Consider the following 26510-nt stretch of genomic DNA (forward strand, 5'->3'; position numbering starts at 1 on the left):
ACTTAATTAAATATTTAGATATTTAGATGATTGATGATTCAAATTTGTCACAGTCCTATAGAGTGGGGTGCTCATTTTCGCCACATCTTTTCGTGTTTTCTACAGTTTATGTTCAGGTCTATATGGTTTTGATTCTGAATAAGTAAACTGATATTTCTATATGAAGATAACTTCAAACGCAAAATATTCTTAAGCTTGAAAACGTGTTTGTTTGAATATAATCATCTGAAAAGTTAGATTAAAGGGTGTTTGAAATTTCCTGATTTTTTGTCAATGGGGGACACATATTCGCCGTTTTTACATATCTATTTAAAACCAAAAAACCGCAGCTTTAAACAACATTGATAAAATCAATTTCATTATAGATGAATAGCAGACGTTTCAAAAGTGTTGAAAGACCTGAAATTTAGGGCATTCATACAAAGAATTACTTCTTTGAAGTCGTGTTTTTTCTTCATGAAATTGCCCGAAAATCGTTGTCCATTTTCCGATCCTTTTTAGTAGGTGTCGCAATTTTGTCTCAGTTTTAAAAAATAATCATATTTGTTATATTATATCGTTTTACTGGTATATGTCTTTCATTTCAGCCATCCCTTGAAGTTTTTACACCTCAAAATCATAAAACGGCGGCGCGGAAATTGTGTCCCCGGCGAATATGGGCACCCCACTCTATGTGTTAAAAAAAACCGGTGAAATATTGTCAGTTTGCTGTTGTCTTTTGAATGCCTATTATAGCTGAGTATGTGGTATGGGCTTTGGTCATTGTTAATAGTGTACTATTACCTTTATATAGTTGTTAATTTCTGTGCCTTCATTTAGTATCTTGTGGAGAGTTGTCACTTAACTATCTTCTTCTTCTTCCAAATCTTCACATCCTTTGTAGGACAACCACACCGTTAAGGCATGTAAAACAAAACCCACCACCATACAAGTAGGAATATATTTACACTATAATTTGAATAATTCCATCCTCCACCGCTATATACAGGATCACTTTTGTAGTTTCACATATATCTTGTTGTATGTATTCTTAGTTGCGTTTAAAATTGTTAGGCTAGTTACCGGACATATATACAATGGGATTATATATGTTTACGTAGTAAAATAGTTCATTCTTAAGAGACAATGTAGTAAAATAGTTCATTCTTAAAAGACAATGTTGTAAAATAAGTTGCTACACTCAAGTTCGCACTGATAAAAAGAATAATAGATTTGCAGCAGTAAAATGTAAAATAGTTCGCCTTTCGTGATATGATAAAAAGATCTAAAAGCTAAAAGAAAATCACTTTCTTTCCTTTTCATATACTTAAAATTGATTAAAATGTTCATATTGCCTAAAAACTTAATCCACGCCTAGAAATAGACAATTTCACATAATAAAATATAAAACAAGATTTTTAAGATTTCGTTGCATCTATATATTAGCACTTTGTGCGACGTTTACGATCTAGGCACGCACTGTAATGTAACAGCAATTGTCATATGTTTATTAATATAGTTCTAAAAGCTTGTCTTTAAAAGGTAAAAGATTTTATCTCACATCTATCATGATTATACAACATCTTAATTTATTTATTTTTTCACTCTAAAACATAATATGGTCCATTTTTTAAATCTTTTTTGTTAATAGTTTAAGAATTCCAAAAGTTCTGCTATTTATAAAAACTGGGAAATAGACAATTGCTTTATGTTCTTTCCGGTGAGTTTCTGATTAAACCTACTTTTGGTGGTACGCGTGATATTTCAAATTCTTCACTAAAGGAACAATCTCAGGGCTTCTCTCTGCCTCGTTTTGAATTCAAGATGTCAGCCCCCATCTCACTTGGAAACTCTGGAAATGTGAAATAGAATTCTGAATCAATTTAAAGTTATTTGAATGTATTCGACGGAAATATGAGCAAGATTCATTTAGAATTGAATAATCTTCCAATAGAAACAACAACATTACCACGACTATGATGTTTTTGTGGAGAATTCCAACTTTTTCTTCGACTTGTCGTATGTGCAGACGATGCGAAAAGAAAATATTTAGCATTCAAAGAAATTCTAGGCATGTTTAAACATAAGTTACATTCATACAAATAATTTAATAGTGTAATGTGACTTTTTCTCGCTATACTCTTCAAGTGTATGTGTAGGGTTAATATCTCAATTTTTGGGTTTAACATATATCAACGACATGCCAGATTGTACATCTTCAGATGTAAGGTTGTTTGCGGACGATAGCCTGGTGTACAGAAAAATTAGAAATCCTGATGATGCTGCAACTCTACAGAGAGACCTCACTGCTCTGGAAGAGTGGGAACACAAGTGGCAGATGTGTTTCCATCCAGAAAAGTGCACAGTCATGAGGATATCTAACAAGCGCAACACCCTGCAAACAACATACACCTTGCACGGACACCAACTAGAAGTTGTTGATAGCGGAAAGTACCTTGGAGTTACCATTAGTCAAGACCTACAGTGGAATAAGCACATTATTAACACCACAGGAAAAGCAACCAGGACCCTCGGTTTTCTCCGCAGAAACCTGGGCCGATGCAAACCATCTGTTAAAAACACAGCCTATTGTGCTCTCATCAGACCATCGATTGAGTACGCTGCCACAGTGTGGGACCCCCATCAAACCACATTGATCAAAGACATTGACCGGGTACAGCGTAAAGCAGCACGATTTGTCTACAACGAGTACACAGACACTTCCCCAGGGTACGTCACTGGATTATTAGACCAACTCCAGTGGGATCCACTACAGTATAGACGAATTAAACAGCGACTCGTACTATGCTACAAGATACAGAACCAATTAGTGGAGATACAACCAGCTATCTACTACACACCTGGGGACAACAGAACAAGGGGTGGCCACAGACTTAGACAGATAAGAGCTACTAAGGAAGTTTACAACAACTCCTTCTTCCCACGCTCTATAAGGGACTGGAACCTTCTGCCAGACACAGTAGCAGCTGCACCAACACTCGAAGAGTTCAGGGCCAGATTAGCCAGTGTGCCCTGGACCCAGATGCAGCCTAACTAGACATCAGTTTGCCAAATTGTACAGTGTAAATAGTTTTAATAATTTTGTTAATATTCACTTTTAATCAATGGAGAAGCATCCTGTTTTACCGAGCGGAGTTAGTTAATCACTCAAATATGAGGTCAACTCCTTAACGGAAGAAGAAGAAGAAAAGTTACATAATTGCCTAAATCGGTCATTCTTTATTGGTAGTCCAAATAATTATCACGATTATGACACCTTGAAGGGCTATTATATTTTTTTCTTTGATGCCTTACATCAATGTCATAGGAAGGCGTCAAAGCAAAAATTCAAAATAGGCTTATTATAGCCTTCCAAGACTTCATAATAGACAACTTTCGAGTTCGATGCATTTCCGTCAAAACCCACTCAAATTCTACTCTTCTAAATACAAAAAAACTTCCTAAGATATGTTTTCATTGTCATACATTGTATTTAAGAATTGTACAAAAAAAATGAGGATTTTCTATTGGCCTTAAAAACATTTCAGAGCTTCAGAAAATCCCTCTTCCAGCCTCCATTGCTTTATTTACATTCCATTAAGCCATCAATCAATGGCAGATCAAATGTGCTAAACAAATCGTATTTTAAAAAATTTCAAAATAATTAGGGCCACACCATTGCACACCAATACACCTAATCGCTATTTATTCCATTCCGGATAAGTTCTAAAATTACACAACTTTTTCATCCAGTCGATGATATCTGGGACCCTGTTTAAACAATTCATCGTGCATGATACTTTTTAATGAGACCTGTTTAAACTACCGTAAATACTTCAAACAAAATATTTTTTTAATTCAATTTCAATTTTGAAAAAAGTGGATCATACTATATCAAAGTTTCTTGATGATCACTTTCTAAAGTTTTTCCTCCCTCAGCTCACTACTGATGACCTCCATTTTGGCCCGTGTGATCTAAACAGGAAGTTGTTTAAATGACTGTTATTCCAGGAATGGACTAAATAGCAATAAGGTGTATTTGATTCCTTGTTTGACAAACAGATTTTTTTTATATTCCCGCTTCCCGCATCTCAAAATGTAATCATGTACATTTCCCGCACCGTTTTTTTTTGTGTAAATATTTTAAAAGATGTCAACATTTGTTTTTAAATCACAGTCTAACCTGTATATAACGATTTTAAACATAAAAGCACCCCACCACACTGTGTAAATATCTGTGAGAATATTTGTTTTAGCATGAAACCTATTTATCCAAAGTGGGAGTGCTCCGATATAAATTTATAACAGCGGAAATACTTGGTTTCTTCCCCCCTTACTTATATTCCCTCTCAAAAAATGTTCGTTGTTAGAATTGAAGACTTCAGAAGGATTTGCCTTCAACTGCAATTATATTGTATGCTGGTGAAACAAAACTATCCATAGCCGCTGCATGTTTATGCACCTGTCCTGATTGATTCAGGGCCTGTTGTTCAGCAGTTATCGTTTGTTGATGTTGTTCATTGGTATTTTTCCGTTCGGATATATATATAAATTAGATCGTTGGTTTTCCTGTTGGAATTATGTACGCTAATAATTTTGAGGTCCCTTTTTGTTTGCTCTTTGGTCTGTATCAAAGCCCTATGTAAAAGGCCGTACTTTGACCTGTGTTTGTTATTATCAGGTTGAGAATAACCCTTCTTCAGACAAGGGGTCATTTTACTGATGTAGAAAAGAAAATAGAAATACCAAGGATTTATATAGTTCTTCTATACAAAACCTTTGAAAACTTAGAATATTGTACTCAAAAAGAGGTTACACCATATTTAAACAACTTTAGGGGTCTACTTATTTGGAATGATATTAAACTGTTAAAGTAAATGTGTTAACATGGTTAAAGTCCAGGAATATTACAAACATTCTTGGACATGTTTTGACCATTTAATACCAGATTTACATATAGTTCTTTGAGAAAATATGAGCCCTTTTGTACAAACAAATATATTATAACATATTGGTCCCTCATAAAACATGTAAAAGCCCTAAAAGGGATATTTATAACATTAAGGGGTTGCCCCCAAACTGATTATGACTTGGATAGAGAATTGTCTCATTGTCAGTCACACATACATAGATCAGATTTAATTATTTCTTGATGAACAGGGAAAAAAATGTCTAAAGAAATGTCAAAGTACAAGTGATAAATCAAGTTTTAATATTGTCAAAACCTACTATTTTATGTTTACAATAAAAAATTATAATCGCTCGCCTTTACTTTTCGAGCTTCACCTCAAAAATTTGCAAATTAAATATTTTTTTATTAAAATTTTCAAATCGCTTGCTCACCCCAAATTTTAGAGTCCAAAAATCCATAGAACAAGAAATTAAATTGGTGTGGCCTAGCACCTTATTGTCTTTATATGATTTTCCCGCGAGAAAAACAATCCGAAATGAAAGAAAAAGTTTGGGAAGCCAATGAGATTCATGCCATATATTTTCCTTTCAAGAATTTAGAGTTCGTTAATAAAAAACAATATACAAATTTAAAAAAGTAATTTTGGTTCAATATAAAGAGATTTATATTCTGACCATACATGTAAGTGAATATTCATATAAAATTCTATTGATGTCAAATTTCATGGGAAACCGACACAACGAGGTTTCCTGTTAATTAAAGCCCCAACTTATTTCAACCTATTTCAAAGCTATATCATAAAAACAAATAATATAATCATGATAATTACCTTAGACTTAAAAAAAAAAAAACCTATTAATCTGCTAATTGACAATAGAGCAATTTGATTGGACTGGATATTCAAATACATGTGTCACATGGTTTTGACACCATTAGAATTTAATTCAGTTGCTTCAGTTTGGGACTGAGAAACAATTATAAGTAACCAAGCATGATCATAAGAAAACAAAGCTAAGTCTACAGAAAAAACAAAATAAAAAACTTCCTTAAGTGACTGAACATGCTATAGTACTGTAATTACAGGATATTTTTGCAATACTAAAATAAAATTAAAATATTTTTTTTCCAGAATTATTTCACCACACAGTAAAATTACAAGGAATCTTTTCACTTCTCTGGGACTACAGACTAAATTGGTAAGATTTTGTTATTTTTTTTAAGAAGTTTTTGACTTAAAAGGCATTGCTTATTGCACTATTTGAATAATGTCAATGAATGTACAGTATTAAAATCAAGTCCGGCTACACATTGCACTTAATGTGGGAAAAAAATATTACATTATAAATGTAAAACTCTTAAGAAATATTTAAGTTCTTCCACAATAATATTTTTTTTTACATAAAGATTTCTTTCACAAAACATCACTTGAACATGAATGACCCTTTTACTTTAAGATATCACTCATCATCTTGTTTTTACAATTACAGGAGAAGATAGATTTACTACAGTTCCCTGCAGAACTTATCAGAAATTTCAGTATTATTGCTCATGTAGACCATGGTAAAAGTACACTAGCTGACAGACTATTGGAAATTACAGGTAAAAGACAACCATTATACTACTTATGTTTAGATTAAGTCAGTCTTAGTAATTGACTAGGCATATTAGGTTTATAAATCTCCATTTATTCTTATCCTAAGACTTTAACAAAGTTATTAAGTTTATAATAGTTATAGACTACTGCATGTTGTTAAAGTGAATTCTAACAACATACACATAAGAAACTGAAGGGTTCTTAAAAATGAAAACTATACAACAATAAAAATAAATCACACTTAAAGAGCTTGAAATGAATTAATATACTCCTAAAGAGTTAACAGGTCTTGCTCAACTGCTTCTATGAAATTTTGATGAATATGGTATCTAACACTACAGGGAGATAACTCTGTAAAATCAACTAAACGTTTTAATTACATTGTGTTGTAAAGAGAATATTAAGCTTCTTAGTGATCAAAATTGGTATTTGTCAAACTGCTATATAACCAGTGTAATTTTTCTGATAAAATAGTTGTTTCAATTTTTTTGAAATTTTTATATTTTTGTTAAATTGATGTCAAAGTAAATACTTTGACAAAATTTTATGAAAATTAAACGAGCCAAATAAATTTTAGTGAAGGTGATGGGTACCACCTTAACTTGAAAAAATTGACCACAAAACACTGGTTGTCCAATATCAACTTTTTTTTTTTTAAATTCTTGATTATATTTTTTCACTTAAACATGCAGACCACTTTAAGAGCAGTTGTTTTTGTGATTGTAGTACTCTTTGGAGCAGTTGATATTTTAAGAGCTGTCATTTTGCATTATTTTATTGTTCATATTTTTAGGGACCATATCAAGTAACACAAAGAATGAACAGGTGTTAGACAAACTACAGGTAGAGAGGGAAAGAGGAATAACAGTGAAAGCTCAAACAGCCTCATTATTTTATGAATATAAAGGACAGACATACCTCCTTAACCTAGTGGACACACCAGTAAGAACAGATTGCATATACTATCTAAAGCAAACAAGTTCTAATATTAGCTGCTTATACATTAAATATATAAGAAGGAGAAGATGTATATGATTGTCGACTATCCACCAGAGATCAAATGATGTAAATGTTAAGTCACCATCATGGCCATTCATCATTCAACAATGACGAAAACCTATAATGTATTTATAGTTAGATATTAAAGGCCTGACATAAAAAATTATGGAACAAATAAAATAACGAACACAAACAAAAAAGCAAGAATGAATTTTTCAATGACATTCACTGAATTACAGACTTTGGACTGTAGTGTACTGTTTGACAAAACTGTAAAAACAGTTTGAAAAAGCTTGACTCATCAGATTGACATAAAGCACAGAAAAATATTTATCAATTACAAAGACTGAAATCAAACAAAATTCTAATCAAAGAGCTAAGTATAATTAACCAAATATGGTCTGGTCTATAGTCACAACGGAACTCTTAAGACAAAACAACTGCATATATTATTTTTCAAATCTTGAATTTTTGTTCCTTTTTTTACTTTTAAAAATTAATTCCAAGAGTCATCTAGCATGTCTAGATTCTGATGGCAAACAATATATTAATTGGATTATCATGATTATATATCTGTCCAGTTATCATACATTTATCATGTCCCTTTATCCATTTATTTGAATCTTAAAGTAAACTATTAAGTAAATTTTTGACAAAGATTATTATTTTATGTTGTCCTTACTTGTAATATGAATTAGAGTTAATTTTCAATACAATGGAGCTTTTGAAGAGAGACATTTAATTCCGAGACCCCCTCTTTTTGAAATACCACATCAGAGGATGTGTTTTACAAAATCAACACATGTAACCCACTTTTATGTCCCAATATTGCAATTAGTTTGTGCATGATAGAATGTATAGTAACAAATTAAGAATTTGCTGCTAATCATGAGAACTTGCAGGAACTAAACTAATAAATTAAAAAAAAATTGTATTATAATGAAAATATATCAGCCAAATATGAAAATGTCTTTAAATAATATGTAGTCATCATATACAATCAATAAACTATTTAATTAGGGACGACATCAAAAGTTCAATGTAGGATAAAAAACTTAATTCGCATAGTTTTTTCGCTGACCCCCCTACCCCCCTTCTTAACTTAATATGGGAAAAATTGATTTGCCTATATGGATATATGTAAAATCGATTTTAGATTAACAAAACTTGCAGCAATGTTGACTCCCCACCCCCAAACTATTTGATTTAAGTTTTTTATTCTACATCGATCTTTTGATGTCGTCCCTTACTTACTTACTTTATATATTATTTTCCAGGGACATGTAGATTTTAATTATGAAGTATCCAGATCATTAAGGGCATGTGAAGGTGTTATACTACTTGTTGATGCTAATCAGGTAAGCTTTTATTGCAAATGGTTCTTTCATTAAATTTTTTTCTTGAAAAAATACAAAGATGTCAACTTTTAAAACCTTAAAAGTATGAGATTTTTCACTGAGGATTTTCACATGCATGTAAATTATGAATTTGTTTTAGGAAATCAGCACTTAAATCAAAATACTACATGTAAAGAATTGTTAAGCTTTAAACATGTTTTAAGCTTCACATTCAGTTTCTAAAGAAAGTTAATGTATTAAAAAACTTCATTTTACTTCCTCAGAGTTTTTTAAATAGGTGACTCAAATCGATTTTTTATTACAGTTACTAAATACTGGTGCTCTTTAATTGTATTAAATTGTTATAAATGAAGTAGAAATATTGAAATGTTATGTAAATCGTATTCTCTAATTTTTGTACTATTTTCACATTTCCTGAGCAATGTGAGAAAAATATTTCTCCTCACTATTGAAAAATCTGTTCTCGGCAAATGATAAGTCGAAATTTGATTATGACGTCTTCATGTTTTGTTTTCTTCTGAATTTTCCTATTGTGACGTCATTAAACAGGCCTCTACATTATCATTTTTTCTCACTTGTCCCTTCGGACAAGTTGCAAAAAAATCAACTTGTCCGAACTCTTAACTCACTTGTCCGAATTTATAATTGAAAATCCTCCATATTGATTATACATGTATGTTATAGGCAATAATAACACTTGCCCTCTCTCTGACTCATTGTCACTATCATGTGTCGATCATTAAATCATATCTCTTCCTATACCACTAGGTTCTCCTATTCATGGACCTTCACATACATTGATATATAATCATGGAAGTACATTAAACATTTTAGTAAAACATCTGCCTTTTTAGATTTTATTTAATTTTTACATCTTAACTTATTATTTTAACATATAGATCTTATTAAATAAAACCTTATTTAATTTAATGTTATGCCTAAAAGCAAAATCAAATGATACAAACTTTTTAATTAAAAGTTAAGGTAAAACTCCATATCATGAATATGGAGGTGCTCCTAATTCAAGAGGCTTATACTAAGAAGACATTTACATTGGTTTCCTTCCCCTTACTTATTTTCCCCTGGTTAATGGCTGCCAGCATGTTCAAATTCGTTCAATCAGAGACATATTATACAAGTTTATATGTCTCTGGTTTAATCAATGAATATTTATTTCATTTTGTATGATCAATAAAACAATCATTCATATTTTTAGGAATGTATAAGTCTTGAATTTGATCTATTAACATCCGACATTGATTTTTTCACTTGTCCCATCGGACAAGTAGTATGATGAATCTACTTGCCCGACACCTATTTCCACTTGTCCCGGACAATCGGACAAACGGTAATGTCGAGCCCTGTTAAAAAAGACAACAATGCCTGATGACGGCGCATATTAAGAACACAAGTTTCTGAAAATCTTTGAAAAAGAACGATGAAAAGCATTAGAGAAACAGATTCTGTCACTATAACTTGTGTATTATGATATTTCTCCACTCTCGACAGTTAAATTTTATGTTATGTAAATTGTATTCTTTTTATAGGGTGTACAAGCTCAGACGGTAGCTAACTTTTTCTTAGCATTTGAGGCAGACTTGACAATTTTACCTGTTCTTAACAAAATAGACTTACCTGGGGCAGATGTGGAGACAGTGCAGAAACAGATGAAAAATGTATTTGATATTGAGCCTCATGAAATATTACAGGTGAATTGTTTATTGTCGATTTATTTGTCATAAAAAAATAAAAATTCTTATTGGAGACGAAGATTAACCAAATACGGTTAATGAATGTATAGTCGTTTTTATTGAAAATACACCAAATATAAAAAAGAAGATGTGGTTTGATTGCCAATGAGACAACTATCCACAAAAGACCAAAATGACACAGACATTAACAACTATAGGTCACTGTACGACCTTCAATGTTGAAAAAAATAAACGACATAGTACATGAATATAGTTATACTGATTAATAAACTCGCGAAACAATACAGAAATTCAAATATTTTAAACTATCATACAATTTACTGTAAACTTTATACTGTGTCAGATAACAACTTCGATTTTATTAACTACTTAGGCATTTTAGATTGAAGAGGGTTGCCTTGTATGTATTTGATAATGTTAAACCATAAGACCATTTTATTATCTCCTCCCACCCTTCCCTAATTTGTAATTCTTATACCTTCTAGAAAATCCTATTAATATTTTACTTTCATGGGTTGATTATTATATTTTAGGTATCAGCTAAACATGGTACAGGTGTAGAAGAGGTGTTAAAAGCTGTGATAGATAGAATCCCTCCGTAAGACATACAACAAGTAAACTGTGTATTAAACTTTTTATGCTAATTAATGTATGGTATATGCTGATGCATGTAATTTATTTTTTAATAGATTTAAATGTCTAAAAGTTGAAATGGTTTTTTTTATCAGAACTATGATGAAACAGAGAGTATCAAATAAAGAAAATAACTTTATGTACTTAAGTTTTTAAAACTTTAAGGGTTTTTTTAAGAGCTTTTCTTGGATCTTTATCATGAATGCTCTAAATCTACATTCGAAAGTTAGGGATTGAAAAATGTAAAAAAAAAATCAAAAGTTTTTCTGAATATAGATATTCACCAAAAAGGAGCCATGCATTACACAGTTAAGATTTGGAGAGAGAACTCAAGTGTATGAGCTAATGACATAGGCGTTTAATTAAATAATTACTGCAAATTCAGGAATACTTCAGTACACATAGAATTTTAAATGAATAGAGGCTCTTGATGTAATTGAAATTCAGGTTTGAATTTTAGACCAATATTCTATTAGGTGAGTTTTCCGATAAGACATTTCATCCCCTGTTATTGGATAACTAAGCAGACGACATGCAGGTTATGCTGTGCATCAAATTTTGATATGAATCATCAGAAATGATGAACAGAAAATCAAATTCTGTAGAAAACTTGCTTTTTACTGAACAAAATTTCTGTAACATGAATAAAATTCCTGTATAGTAATGGACATTGAAACAGGAATTCACTAACATACCTTGAATAATGAAATCACAAACCTTAAATTATGTGCATGTGTTGCACATACAAAAATAGTTCTATTAAACCAACTTATAGTTGTAGAGAAGGACTATATATCCTGATAACATTTTATATAACGAAATAAAAATGTAAAACTTGATACTTTTTATATTTTTGAATGTTTTAAGTAGTCAAAGACACCACATATCTGACATTTTCACCATTTAATGTTTTCCAGGCCTACTACAGATATCAAGAAACCATTTAAAGGATTAGTGTTTGATTCAACATATGAGAAATTTAAAGGAGCTGTAACTAATGTGAGTGTCAAAGATGGAGTGGTCAAAAAAGGTGTGTATTATTCTACATAGGAATTGTTTCAGGACTTGAATATTAATGTAAATGAACTTATTTGTTGACTTTCATCTAAGGTTACTGCAAACAATCTTTTTTCTCATATTACAAGTCTGTTTAAGATTTCAATTAAAAGAAAAAGGTTATGATAAAATTGAAAAAAGGAAAATGGAAACAGGGGATGCGTCAAAGAGACAACAACCTGACCAAACAGCAGAAAACAGCCAAAGTCCACCAACATGTCTTCAACACAGGGAGAAAATCCAACAGTGGAGGAGGGCTTCAGCTGGCACCTAAACAAAATGTATATGTCTAGTTCAATGAAAATGGACATCATATGGTTTATATTAAATTATGTTTTAATAATGATGTGCTACCTAGTCAGCAAGAGTAGCTTCAAATAGAAGATACAGATATAAAGATATAAAGTTTGATATAATGAACACCTCAAAATTATTATTAAATCTTGCCTTTTTCAGGAGATAAGATAGTATCAGCTCATACAAAGAAGAGTTATGAAGTTCAAGATGTTGGCATTTTATATCCAGAACAAACATCAACAGGTTGCTTGTATGTTCAAATTACTTCAAATTAGGGATTTTTAAAACATTTACTGTCATAATATGGAGACTATGAAACTTATTGCACCTTTTTCATGTTGTCATTTTTTTGGACCAAGTCAAATTGTTTTGATAAGTGAGAGCTGATATATAGATATTGAGAGAATAGGAAAGTACATACATTTGAGAAAGGGGGCCAAAGAAAAAAGTCTTAAAGTAATTAAGAACTGGTGTTTTGGATTACAAGTATATATATTGTATTACTGTTAAAATATTCTTCCAATTAACACAGACATTTTCAAATGAAGAAAAAAAATCTGAGTTTCAAGCTACGTTTTTTACTTCTAATGTTATAGTCTACCCTTAATGATGTTATTATAAAGCATAATGAAATAAATGTATTCGTGATCTAATCTCAAACTATAATAAATACTTACCAGTAAAAAAATGTCAACATTTATGAAATAAACAACATGTTGAGAATAGTTTTACAGATAAAACAAATTGTGCAGTTAATTTTAACATTTTTTTCAGACAGTTAATTTCAGACATTATGCTAGGCATTAATATTTTTGAAAAATAGTAATCCCCAAGATGACTTTTTTTGTGTGTTTATTTTTTTGTAGATATGGAGGCCAGGTGGGCTATATGATGGCTAATATAAAGTCTATGACAGATGTATGGATAGGAGATACATTATATCATGAAAAATCTCCTGTTGAAGCTCTGCCTGGATTTAAACCTGCTAAACCAATGGTAAAACATTTTATATGAGTTAATAATTACATTTGATGTATGTTTCATTATAATACTTTATTTTGATTGGCTAACTGCATATCATTTGTTATTCCGTAAGCAATTGTATCAGTCAATAAAACTTCTCTTTAATGATAACACGTGGTCCCACAATAAAGTGCACTGGTGAATAAAATACAAAAAATATCACATTCGTATTTTCGTGATCATAACAAAAAAATGTAATTATAAGTATTGAATGCTTCTTTTTGTAACTTTATAGGGTTGTAAAAGCGTTGACCGTGCGCACATTTTTAGTATGAACCGCTTTCGTGCTTCATACAAAATATACTTCTGTCAACGCTTTTACACCCCAAAAAATTTACAAAAAGAAGCATTCAATTGTTAAGCATATTATATCTGAATTTTTAAAATGCATTTTAGCCTGATGTCCATATATCAGTTAATCTCTGTATAAAATACCCTTTTAAGAAGCATTCAGCTTATCCCTTTGAAATCTGCAGACACACAAGAAAAGAGTATAAAGTAAGATATACCCCAATATCTAGAATAATAACATCTTATTACAAAAACATGTATACATGTAAACTCTGGTCTTTGTTAGTCTTGTACTATTTTAATTTTAGTTTCTTGTGTACAATTTGGAAATTAGTATGGCGTTCATTATCACTGAACTAGTATATATTTGTTTAGGGGCTAGCTGAATTACGCCTCCGGGTGCAGGATTTATCTTTACATTGAAGACTTCTGCTGTTGTTTTTTCTATGGTCGGTTGTTGTCTCTTTGATACATTCCCTATTTCCATTCTCAATTTTTTATAGTTTGATTTTATGTTGTATATCCGTTGCTCACACCATTCATAACATTTTGATGAGAACTAAAAAGCTGAACCATCTAATTAACTTTAATGTCAAAACATGTCAAATAAATCCATACAGTCTGAAACATTTCCAGGTCACTTGCTCATCATTTCTTTGCTGACTTCAATGGAAAATATAAAGAATATTAATCACTTTGTTTTAGTAACTAAATGTCATATTCCTATTTGGTCCAAAGCTTGATCTGGTGAATCTTTGAAGTGTGACACAGATCAATCAGATTATACATAGTTCATGTAATTGTTTTACAGGTGTTTGCTGGGATATATCCTATGGACCAGTCAGAATATCAATCTCTAAAAACGGCTTTAGAAAAATTAACAATGAATGATCCCAGTGTATCAGTCAGTAATGACAATAGGTAGGTACTGTGTATTGTTTCTAAATACATGCAATAAAGGATTGAAATATCAATATCAAATGAGGAGATGTGGATGTGATTGCAAATGAGATAACTATCCATTAAAGTCAAATTGTTTGTGAATTTGATAGTTGAATTGGAAATGTTTGAATCAGAAATAAATGTATTTGCTTTGTGTAGGGAAGTATTATGGTATACAAATGTTCAGTGTCTGTCGGGCCTACCTTAAAAATATGTTTGTTTGCAGTTTTCCGACTGTACTTTCAGACTGAAGGGTCGGTAGGTAGGAAAAATATTTTATTTTATAAGCCAAAATACAGTTTAAACAAGCAGTTACACTAAACCTAGTTTCTCGTGAAGAAAAAAGAAAACATTTCAAAACAACAAACACTGGACATGCTGAAAACCAACATCAAATGAACAGGCATTTTCAGATAAAATTTTTTTTTAACCAAAACTGAAACTTGAACATAGTGTCATTATCCAATTTATGACATAAAATATGGTATAATTATTAAATACTGGAACACTTATAAACAAGGAATGTCATTATGACTAGAACTGTTTTAAAGAAATATATTCAGACATGTATGCTTCTTGACTAGAATGTTTTCGTGAGTCGAGTATTTTCATCAGAAAAATGTATATTATAGATTTATAAGACAATTATTAAAGAGTGTATTTTTAATTAAAAAAAACAACCATTGAATCTTCCTCAATTGAAAAAAAGGCAACTTGAAAAAAAGTACTAAGACATCCGACTGTTTTCATATTTCTAACAATATTTAATTATATGTGATAAGGTTATATTTTTGCCAGGCTTTATTGAAAACCAAAGAAATCTAAAGTTTGGGGTGATATCCATAGCACCCCATTAAAAGTAAATGGTCTGTACTGAAATGTTTTTAATGCATAAAAAAAAATTGGCAGCATAGCTCCTAAGGACATGTTCTTATTGAATTCACACAGGCCACACAGTTTGGGTATATTTAATATTGTAAGAAAGAGAATAATTGCAATAAGTGGGGCAGCCCCCCTTATCCTAAAGGAGCATACTCATTGCAATCGAAGATAGATTTAATACAGAGAGTATATTTATTTTTCAAGCTAACCATTCATTTTCTCTACATCTTTGTGTAGTTTGGGTTGCTTCTTATTGATTTGGCATGATCTATATCCATTAACATTTCAAATGAGCCCTTCCTCCGTACAGGCGTGTTTACAGGTATCCATGAAGATTTAAGTCATGGATGAGTGGTTTCATCTTTGTCGTCTTCACAACAATTTGTAGAAAATAAGCCATACTTCAAGCTGCTGTCGAATTATTTAACCACTGAAATTGGTTCCATAAAGTCAGGCTCCACAGATTCTGAACCCGATTTGTTTGAGACAGAATGGTTATCGTGTCAGTTATGAATATCTGCTGCATCATCGTCAATGATATCATCACACATCATTACATGTGCCTGAATCTGTATAACCAGTTTACTAATAAACCTTTTTGTTTGTTATTTGTCTTAAAATTGACACGAGACGGAGACAACAGCGTAAAGTACTCCTCCGTGACTTTAGGGATACCTGTAAACATATTTCCATGTGCTTTATCATTAAATGGTCACATGAACGCTTGACTGGAAGCTAAGAAAAAACGAACTTGAAATGCGTAATTGACCCAGACTTTAAATCATTTCCGGAAAGGACCCAAAGTTCCGGATCGCGTCAATAGAGAGAGGTATTAAAAAAAAATTCTTCAAATTTTAAGCAATAAAATTTTCACAGTCGGGAGGATTTTCAAGAGTCGGTCGGTAAACTGCAAACAAACAATATTTTAATTTAAGCCTCGGTCTGTCCATCTGTCTGTCCGGCGTAAACATGTCGCACCGTTACTTGAGAATGACTTCTCCAAATTTCATGAAACTAAATAAAGTTGTTTCTTATGATGGTCAAATGATCTGTATACTTTTTTGTGAAAAAAAGATTAAAACTTTTTGAACTACAGCACTTTGTAACTAAAACAGGGGTGTGTTTTTTTCACATGTTGCACTGTATCTCAAAAATGATTCTTAATTATGGCTAAAAAAAACTTTAAACTTTTCCTTGTTATATTAATCTTAATATCTGGTTTTTGCATGTCACGCCATATCTCATAAATCATTTATGATTATTGCTTAAAACTTTACACATGTCTTTGTTATATTAATATAAAGATCTGTATACTTTTTGGTGATGATTCAAAGTTTCATTTTTAGCTCACCAGGCCCGAAGGGCCAAGTGAGCTTTTCCCATCACTTTGCGTCTGTCGTCTGTCATCCGTCGTCGTTAACTTTTATAAAAATCTTTTCCTATGAAACTACTGGACCAAATTTAACCAAACTTGGCCACAATCATCATTGGGGTATTTAGTTTAAAAAATGTGTCCGGTGACCAGGTCAGCCAACCAAGATGGCCACCATGGCTAAAAATAGAACATAGGGGTAAAATCCAGTTTTTGGCTTATAACTCAAAAAAACAAAGCATTTAGAGAAAATCTGACAATGGGTAAAATTGTTTATCAGGTCAAGATCTATCTGCCCTGAAATCTTTGGATGAATCGGACAACTCGTTGTTAGGTTGCTGCCCCTAAATTGGTAATTTTAAGGAAATTTTGCTGTTTTGGGTTATTATCTTGAATATTATTATAGATAGAGATAAATTGTAAACAGCAATAATGTTCAACAAAGTTAGATATACAAATAATGCAACATGACCAAAATGGTCAGTTGACCCCTTTAGGAGTTATTGCCCTTTAAAGTCAATTTTTAACCATTTTTTGTAAGTTTTATATATCTTTTACAAAATTCTTCTCCTTTGAAACTGCTGGGCCAAATTAATCCAAACTTGACCACAATCATCTTTGGTGTATGTAGTTTAAAAAATGTGTGGCATGAAACGCCAAACCAACCAAGATGGCCGCAATGGCTAAAAATAGAACATAAGGGTAAAATGCAGTTTTTGGCTAATAACTCAAAAACCAAAGCATTTAGAGCAAATCTGACAAGGACTATACATATTTATCAGGTCAAGATCTATCTGCCCTGAAATTTTCAGATGAATCAAAACCCTTTGTTGGGTTGCTGCCCCTGAATTGGTAATTTTAAGGGAATTTTGCTGTTTTTGGTTTTTATCTTGAATATTACTATAGATAGAGATAAACCATAAACTGCAATAATTTTCAGCAAAGTATAAAGATTTACAAATAAGTCAACATGACCAAAATGGTCATTTGACCAAAATGGTCATTTGACCCCTTTAGGAGTTATGGCCCTTTAAAGTAAATGTTTAACTATTTTTTGTAAAAAAAAAAAATATCTTTTACAAAATTCTTCTCATCTGAAACTGCTGGGCCAAATTAATCCAAACTTGGCCACAATCATCTTTGGCATATCTAGTTTTAAAAAAAATGTGTGGCGTGACCCTCCAAACGGTTAACCAACCCAGATGGCCGCCATGGCTAAAAATAGAACATATGGGTGAAATGCAGCTTTTGGCTTATAACTCAAAAACCAAAGCATTTAGAGCAAATCTGACATGGGGTATATTTGTTTATCAGGTCAAGATCTATCTGCCCTGAAATTTTCAGATGAATCAGAGAACCTGTTGTTGGGTTGCTGTCCCTGAATTGGTAATTTTAAGGAAATTTTGCTGTTTTTGGTTATTATCTTGAAAATTATTATAGATAGAGATAAACTGTAAACAGCAATAATTTTCAGAAAAGTAAGATATACAAATAAGTCAACATGACCAAAATGGTCAATTGACCCCCTAAGGAGTTATTGTCCTTTATAGCCAACTTTAAACAGTTTTCATAAAATTTTTAAATTTTTACTACTGGTAACATTTTCCACAGAAACTACTTGGCCAAGTTCATTATAGATAGTGATAACTGTAAGCATCAAGAATGTTCAGTAAAGTAAGATGTACAAACATATCACCATCACCAAAACACAATTTTGTCATGAATCCATCTGCTTCCTTTCTTTAATATTCACATAGACCAAGGTGAGCGACACAGGCTCTTTAGAGTCTCTAGTTAGTTATTATCTTCAATATTATTATAGATTGAGATAAACTGTTAACAGCAATAATGTTCAGCAAAGTAAAATCTACAAATAAGTCAACATGACTGAAATGGTCAATTGACCCCCTAAGGAGTTATTGCCCTTTATAGTAAATTTTTTACATTTTTCATAAATTTTTGTAGATTTTTAGAAAATATTTTCCACTGTTATTACTGGGCCAAGTTCATTATAGATAGAGATAATTGTAGCAACAAGAATGTTCAGTAGAGTAAGATCTACAAACACATCACCATCATCAAAACACAATTTTGTCATGAATCCATCTGCTTCCTTTGTTTAATATTCACATAGATCAAGGTGATCGACACAGACTCTTTAGAGCCTTTAGTTGAGTTATTGAGTATTTTGTAAAAAAGGGGGAGTTTTTTTTACATATTGTGCCGTATCTCAAAAACAATTCATGATTATTGCTTAAAACTTTACACAAGTCTTTGTTATATTAATCTAAAGATTTGTATACTTTTTGGTGATGATTTGAAAAAAAAAAAAATTGTGAGTTATTGAGTATTTTGTAAAACAGGGGAGGGTTTTTTACATGTCGTGCCGTATCTCAAAAATAACTTATGATTTTTGCTTAAAACCTTACACACTTCTTTGTTATTTTAATTTTAAGATCTGTATACTTTTTGGTGATGATTCCAAATTTCATTTTAGAGTTATTGAGTATTTTGTAAAAAAGGGGGAGGGTTTTTTTACATGTCCACCATATCTCAAAAACAATTTATGAAACTTTACACAAGTCTTTGTAATATTAATCCTAAGATCTGTATACTTTTTAGTAATGATTCAAAATTTTATTTTTGAGTAATTGAGTATTTTTTTTATACAGGGGAGGGATTTTTACATTTCGCGCTGTATCTCAAAAATAATTTATGATTATTGCTTAAAACTTTACATACTTCTTTGTTATATTAATCTAAAGATCTGTATACTTTTTGGTGATGATTCCAAATTTTATTTTAGAGTTATTGAGTATTTTGTAAAAAAGGGGGAGTTTTTTTTTTTTTTCCACCATATCTCAAAAACAATTTATGATTATTGCTTAAAACTTTACAAAAGTCTTTGTTATATTAATCTTAAGATCTGTATACTTTTTGGTAATGATTAAAAATTTTATTTTTGAGTTATTGAGTATTTTGTAAAAAAGGGGGAGTTTTTTTTTACGTTTCCACCATATCTCAAAAACAATTTATGATTATTGCTTAAAACTTTACACAAGTCTTTGTTATATTAATCTTAAGATCTGTATACTTTTTGGTAATGATTCAAAATTTTATTTTTGAGTTATTGAGTATTTTTTAATACAGGGGAGGTTTTTTTTACATGTCGCGCTGTATCTCAAAAATAGTTTATGATTTTTGCTTAAAACTTTACACACTTCTTTGTTATATTAATCTAAAGATCTGTATACTTTTTGGTTTTGATTCAAAATTTTATTTTAGTGATATTTAGTTTTTTGAAAAAAACAAAAAAAACAGAGTGGGGGGTTTCATATGTCCCGCCGTATCTCAAAAACAATATATAGTTTTTGCTTAAAACTTTCTCAGAAAGTATTTATGATTATTGCATAAAACTTCCACACAAGGCGTTGGGTGTATCATGCGCTCATGGCGCAGCTGTTTATTTAAACTTGTATTATTCTTGCAGTTGTTTGAGATTGAATTTTTCATTAATGTTTACTTTTAACTGCGGGTTATACTATAAATGAAATTGACACATGCAACTATACAGTTGGGTATGCCCCTGTATAACTATTTTTTTTTTCTATTTACAGTGAAGCCTTGGGTGTAGGATTCCGTCTGGGATTTTTAGGCTTGTTACACATGGATGTTTTTAATCAGAGATTAGAACAGGAATATGATGCTTCAGTTATTCCTACTGCTCCTAATGTTTCATATAAAGGTACAATTAAAGTAAAAGTTATCCATTATGGATTGAATATATGTGCTTTTTCAAAATTAAAAGTAAAGGGGATATTGGTTGCTTTTTTTTCAGACTCGAACCACCAGTAAAATTTTCTCTTTATAATCTAATATTTACAAACTTGTATGTAAAAGGAAATTCAACCATAAACAGTATATTAATTTGAATGCCTCAAATTAATCACATTATAATCAGTTTTTGAACAGCAGTAAGCATATTTAAATCTTGTATGTATTCGATAAACTATGAGGACAGAAGATATAATTTATATAAGTTTTACCTAAAAAGTGCTTCAGCAGTAGTTAGTGTAGCTACAAATTTTGGTCCTTCTTATGCAAAACTATAAATACTATGTTAAAAATATATTTTTAATAAAAACAATCATTCATACATATAAGACACACTCTTTCAACATAGTGAACAGTGTTGCAGTGAAATTCAGAAATCATTGTTTATCCTAGAAAATTTATGTAGTATATGGAAAGAGAGACAACTCCGAAAATCTCATAAACAATAAATTCCTGAAATTACACTATGAATACATTGTCATTATAGGGGGTCTCATTGGGGGGTACCGATCCCTGATCCCGCTTACTGTTTTGTTAGATTCCCGTATCCCGCTTACACTATGTACGTAAGCAATTCTCATTTTTTTGTCATTTCCCGGGTCCCGCAAGACCTCATTTCCCGTTTTCACGACACAATAATTTGACTTTCACGTTTCACGCTTACGAAAAATCGGCAATCCCGCATCACGCTTAGACCCCAATGAGACCCACATTATACTAAATCACTCACTTTTTAGCAGGATACAATAATTAATTTGATGATTAACACAATTAAAAAAATATGCAGTCATTGTAAGTTTTTAGAAATTACAGTGCTGGTGTGTAAATAAAATGATACATGATGATTATTCATTCTTTATTTACAATTAACAGTACATATTTTGTAGTAAAAATAAAAGGTGACAAGAATATAAAGTTTTATGGTGCTGAGGAGATAATTATACTTAATCCATGTAAAGTAAGTGACAATGAAGATTTTACTTTTTGTTATTGTTCTAAAAGTGGTATTCCTTGCAAATATAGACAGTTTTCATATTAGGGGTCACCAAATACTAATTTGTTTATATTTTATGTAACAATAGTAAAATAATGTACCATTATACTACAGTGTATTGTAATCCCCTATACTTATATGAATAATAGGGGATTTTGGGGAAATCAAATTGGGACAGACACTAAAGGAATCAAATCCACCAAAGAAGAGATCGAAATATCCTTTTAGGGTAATGTTAGTTCTTGCTGCATAGTCTTTAGTTTTCTATGTTGTGTTTTCTGTACTGTTGTTTTTCTGTCTGTTTCTGTTTTTGCCGTGGTGTTGTCAGTTTATTTTCAACATATGAGTTTAAGTGTCCCTTTAGTATCTTTCACCTGTTTTTTAATGAATATAAATTCTTTGTATGAAGGGAACCATCTTTTGTTATCTTATTTCTTTTCATTGTGATCAACTATAAAGATTGAAACATATACGAAATACTGTTCATACAAAAGTACTTTAACATGTATATCCTACTTACAGTTACCAGATCCTAGTATAATAGAAGCCCAGTACGAGCCTATGGTGTATAGTACCATAATAGTACCTGTTGAATATATTGGTGACATTAATCCACTTTGTATGGTAAATATATATGCTAGATTTATGTGATACTTACAGTCAACACGTATCTGAAAAACTTTCATTATAAAATTTAATCTCTGTTAGTAAAAGCAGGCAGGACATTTTAAGCTGTGCACAATTTATTTTTTAAACAAAGATTAGCAGCTTTTCTTATGTACCAGGTATGTGAAACATTCAAAACAAATTTGTCCTGTTTTTTTTCTTTCTATATTTGAGCATTAAAACTCAGTGTTGAGATACTTGTCAGCTATTTATTGGTTTTAAGATACTATTCGTAACATTTAAGGTGGTACCTAACACTTTAACTAAAAGTAATTTGGCTCGTTTAATTTTCTTAAAATTTTGACATGTATTTACTTTGACCCTTTGACAAAAATATAAATATTTCAAAAATTTTAAACCAACCGTTTAATCAGAAAAATTACACTGGTTATATAGCAGTTTGACAAACACTTATCTTGATCATTGACAAGCTTAATATTCCCTTATGAACACAACGTCTTTAAAACGTTCTGCTGATTTTACAGAGTTATCTCCCTGTAGTGTTAGGTACCACCTTAATATGTTACTAAGTAAATGTCTATTCAGAGTTATGCATGGAGTCTTAGAAGAAAAATTGTAGAGGGAGTTGTAAAATTTCTTTAATCTATATCCAACGATTTTCTTGCTGAAAATAATTTGAACATACTCATTTAGGCTGAAATGAAAGAAAAAAAAACACACACAACACAAGGCCTACAGACACAATTGTTATAAAACCTTTTTTCCCCAAATTTTAAATATCAGGATCTCGAAAGGAGAAAATTACTGATTTTAAGATTTGACATTCAGTTGACCCTTTATAATTAATAGATTTACATTTTGTTTTAGGAGAGAAGAGGTGAAATATTAGACCAAAGTTACATTGATGATACAAGAATTATGTTTAAAGTTATTTTTCCATTGAATGAGATTTTAATAGATTTCTATGATGAACTGAAATCTGTTTCCTCAGGATATGCAAGGTATGCTATTACTGGAGATGCTTGATTTACCTTAGGGGAAATGGACATGGGATAAACAAAGTGATTTGTTTTTTTAATGAATCACATAACATCTATTTTTGTGTATATTGGTGTTGATCATGTTTTTGACCAACTTTGGACTTGTCACAAAGTGAAAGAAGTCCAATCCACCAGTACATCTGAAACACACACATTTCTCTCAATTAGGACTGTTTAATTTTTTTTTAAATCTTTAACAATCTCTCTAATAAATGCATAAGAAACTATCAAAAACAGAAATTAACTACCCCATTCATCAATATTGTAATGACTTAAAAAAAACAAATTTAGTTTCTCTTTATGCTTTCTTTAAACTTGGAATTTGTCTGCCCCTCTAAAATTTCCACTTTGTAATATCTATAAAAACTTGATTTAATGTTCAAAATGCAATGGTTTTTTTTAATTATTGTTTTCTGCTATAAATAATGTAGATTTTCTATTGAAAGAGAATGTTGCCTAAATGTTTTGTCTCATAATCATTAGATAAAGATATTTCCACACTGTAAGTGTATCTCATCACATGATATTTAAATGTCCACATCACTCTGCGTCTGTAGTACATGTATTAATTATTATAACAATACATTGGTTACAGTGAATTAATGTTGTATTTATCATTCTTTGAATTTTCCCTATATCATTATTGTTGGATTAGTTATTTTATAAACAAAAACAACAGTTGTAAAATAAAGATATCATCACAGTATTAATTGAGCAGTAGATCTCTTCCATAGGTATTGTATTTTATATATTGTTACATTCATGGATTTATAGACCTTTTTCAATTTCCAAACATTTAGATCTCAGAGAATTTTTATTGTTTCTAATGTCTGCATATATAATATTCCAGGCATCAGATATGATATAAATTTATGAAAAAAATCCTCTATTACTTTATCTTAATTTTGAGCTGATTGATTTAAAAATTGGTAGACTTAAAGTCATATGAACCTCAAATAAAAAAAAAACATGCATATGATTTTTATAACTAAATGAATAGTTTTCATAATAAAACTTATGAACATATACTTTTTTTCTGAAGAAAAATCTTAATTTGTCCATGTTTAGAAGAATGGTGATTGCAATACATGTTTTTTGTTGATTGTTTACTACAAGGTGATAATCGTTAAACTTCAGCTTCAAAACACTGCATTTAATGAGCTGCCATATTTGTTGAATCATAACAGACAGAGAGAAAAAAGATGATGATTATACGATATCTCTGCGTAAAAAATGATAAAATTGTGCACAGAAAATTAAGTTTATGATATATACATGCATTGGTTCAAGAATTGGATAAACATTATTTTTCACAAGTCACTCATTTCTTATGACTTTAAGGTTTGTGAATTATCTGTTTCAGTTTTGATTATGAAGATCATGGATATCAGGAGTCAGATTTAGTGAAGGTTAGAAGAATAGGAAAAAAGTTGTATTTTTAGTGACTTACAATGCCTGATCTTGTCAGTCTTATTATGATTTCCAAGTGATGTCATAAAAGAGATTTATTTTAATTTTTAGCAAAAGTAGGTTAATTTGAACAAAACAAATATGACAGACACCACTCTTGTTGAATTTTCAGTGGTTTCATTGCAGTATATCAACTGAAAAGGGAAATTAATGACCTAAAAGTGCTTTGTTTCATTCTGATAATCTGTTATAAAATATGAAGACTAATTTGATCCTAAATTGTATCTTCTGCTTTGTGTGTATATGCTCATTATATAACAATGAATGTTTCTTTTGTAGATAATTTATCTATTGAATGGTAAAGAATTAGATGAACTAACAATGATAAGCCATATAACTAAAGCCAGACAGAAAGGCAGAGAGATTGTAGAGAAACTGTGTAAATCTATACCAAGACAATTGTTTAAAGTATCTGTACAGGCATGTGTTGGTGGTAAAGTGTTAGCTAGGGAAGATATTCAACCTTACAGGAAAGATGTTACAGCTAAATGTGTAAGTTTATATCAGATCTGTATTGTCAAAGGCATATACTTGCATAAATGCTAGCTCATTGTGGTTTTTTTCTGTTGTCTAGACAATGGCTTATATTTGAAAAGGTTGAGCACTACCTTTATGGTCATTTGTATTGTTAAAATGTTTGATGGAAATATCAGTTTGTTCCTGTAACACCTACACTACACATATTGTTCAATGAACAAGAAAACATGTACAAATGTATTTTTACTTTAATGAAAACATATGTCATTTTCATTTTAATGTAAAAAAAAAAATCTTCAGCTTGTGGAAGAGTCTTTTATGATATTTTGAATTTTAGTTGTACATATATGTAACAGATAACATAAACTAATGTTAGTAAAGTAAGAAAATATTGTATTTTACCGTAAGAGGGAATACAGTTTTATCAATCAGATTTATGCTAGAGATTTGGTAAATGATATGAATGCAATGGTTATATGAAAACAATTTTTATGACAATTTTCTGCATTGTGTTCTAAATGTTCTAGAATAATAAGATGCACCAAGTTTTTGATTTGCAGTTAAAGTTTGAAAACTATGTTTAAATGAATACAAGTAGAGTTTTTTAAATGTCCCAGTTAATTTATCAGTTGCATATTATTTAGTTTATAGTCGAAAGGTCATATAGGATAGCTATAATTTATTAGGAATGCATAAAATGTTAAGTTCTTAAAAATTGGAAATTTTTATCAGTCCTCTTCTTAATGTATGTATTGTGATTGATTGCAAAATTTTATTTTAATATGCATTGATTGAATTTTACATTGTTTATATTGATATATTTCAGTATGGAGGAGATATCAGTAGAAAGAATAAGTTATTAAAGAGACAGGCAGAGGGAAAAAAGAAAATGAGAATGATTGGGAAAATCAGTGTGCCAAAAGACGTATTCATCAAAGTGTTGACTAAATAAATTATTAACTAATAAAATAATACCTTTGCTTATATTTAATATTACTTAGACGAGGGAGTTTCACAA

The 26510-nt window shown here is 30.7% G+C and overlaps 1 protein-coding gene across 1 annotated transcript; it reads left to right on the forward strand.

Moving 5' to 3' along the window:
- Positions 1–1782: 1782 nt before the first annotated feature.
- LOC134695821 (translation factor Guf1, mitochondrial-like) lies at positions 1783–26476 on the forward strand. Its single transcript, XM_063557248.1, has 18 exons — positions 1783–2050; positions 6021–6087; positions 6379–6490; positions 7279–7427; positions 8762–8842; positions 10390–10551; positions 11088–11152; positions 12105–12217; positions 12700–12790; positions 13407–13536; positions 14666–14775; positions 20668–20795; positions 21772–21842; positions 22401–22502; positions 23373–23506; positions 24909–24954; positions 25295–25507; positions 26319–26476. Exons 1-18 carry the CDS (start codon positions 1956–1958, stop codon positions 26442–26444), a joined length of 1995 nt encoding a protein of 664 aa, XP_063413318.1. The 5' UTR covers positions 1783–1955; the 3' UTR covers positions 26445–26476.
- The last annotated feature ends 34 nt before the right edge of the window (positions 26477–26510 follow it).

This window comes from Mytilus trossulus, chromosome 14 (genome assembly GCF_036588685.1).
Source record: "Mytilus trossulus isolate FHL-02 chromosome 14, PNRI_Mtr1.1.1.hap1, whole genome shotgun sequence".
Taxonomy (NCBI): Eukaryota; Metazoa; Mollusca; class Bivalvia; order Mytilida; family Mytilidae; genus Mytilus; species Mytilus trossulus.

Coding starts and splice junctions, on each gene's coding strand:
- LOC134695821 (XM_063557248.1), top strand. CDS start 1,956: ATGATGTTTTTGTGGAGAATTCCAACTTTTTCTTCGACTTGTCGTATG. Junction 10,552..11,087: donor AGCCTCATGAAATATTACAG/GTGAATTGTTTA, acceptor ATTATATTTTAG/GTATCAGCTAAACATGGTAC. Junction 12,791..13,406: donor CAAACATCAACAGGTTGCTT/GTATGTTCAAAT, acceptor ATTTTTTTGTAG/ATATGGAGGCCAGGTGGGCT.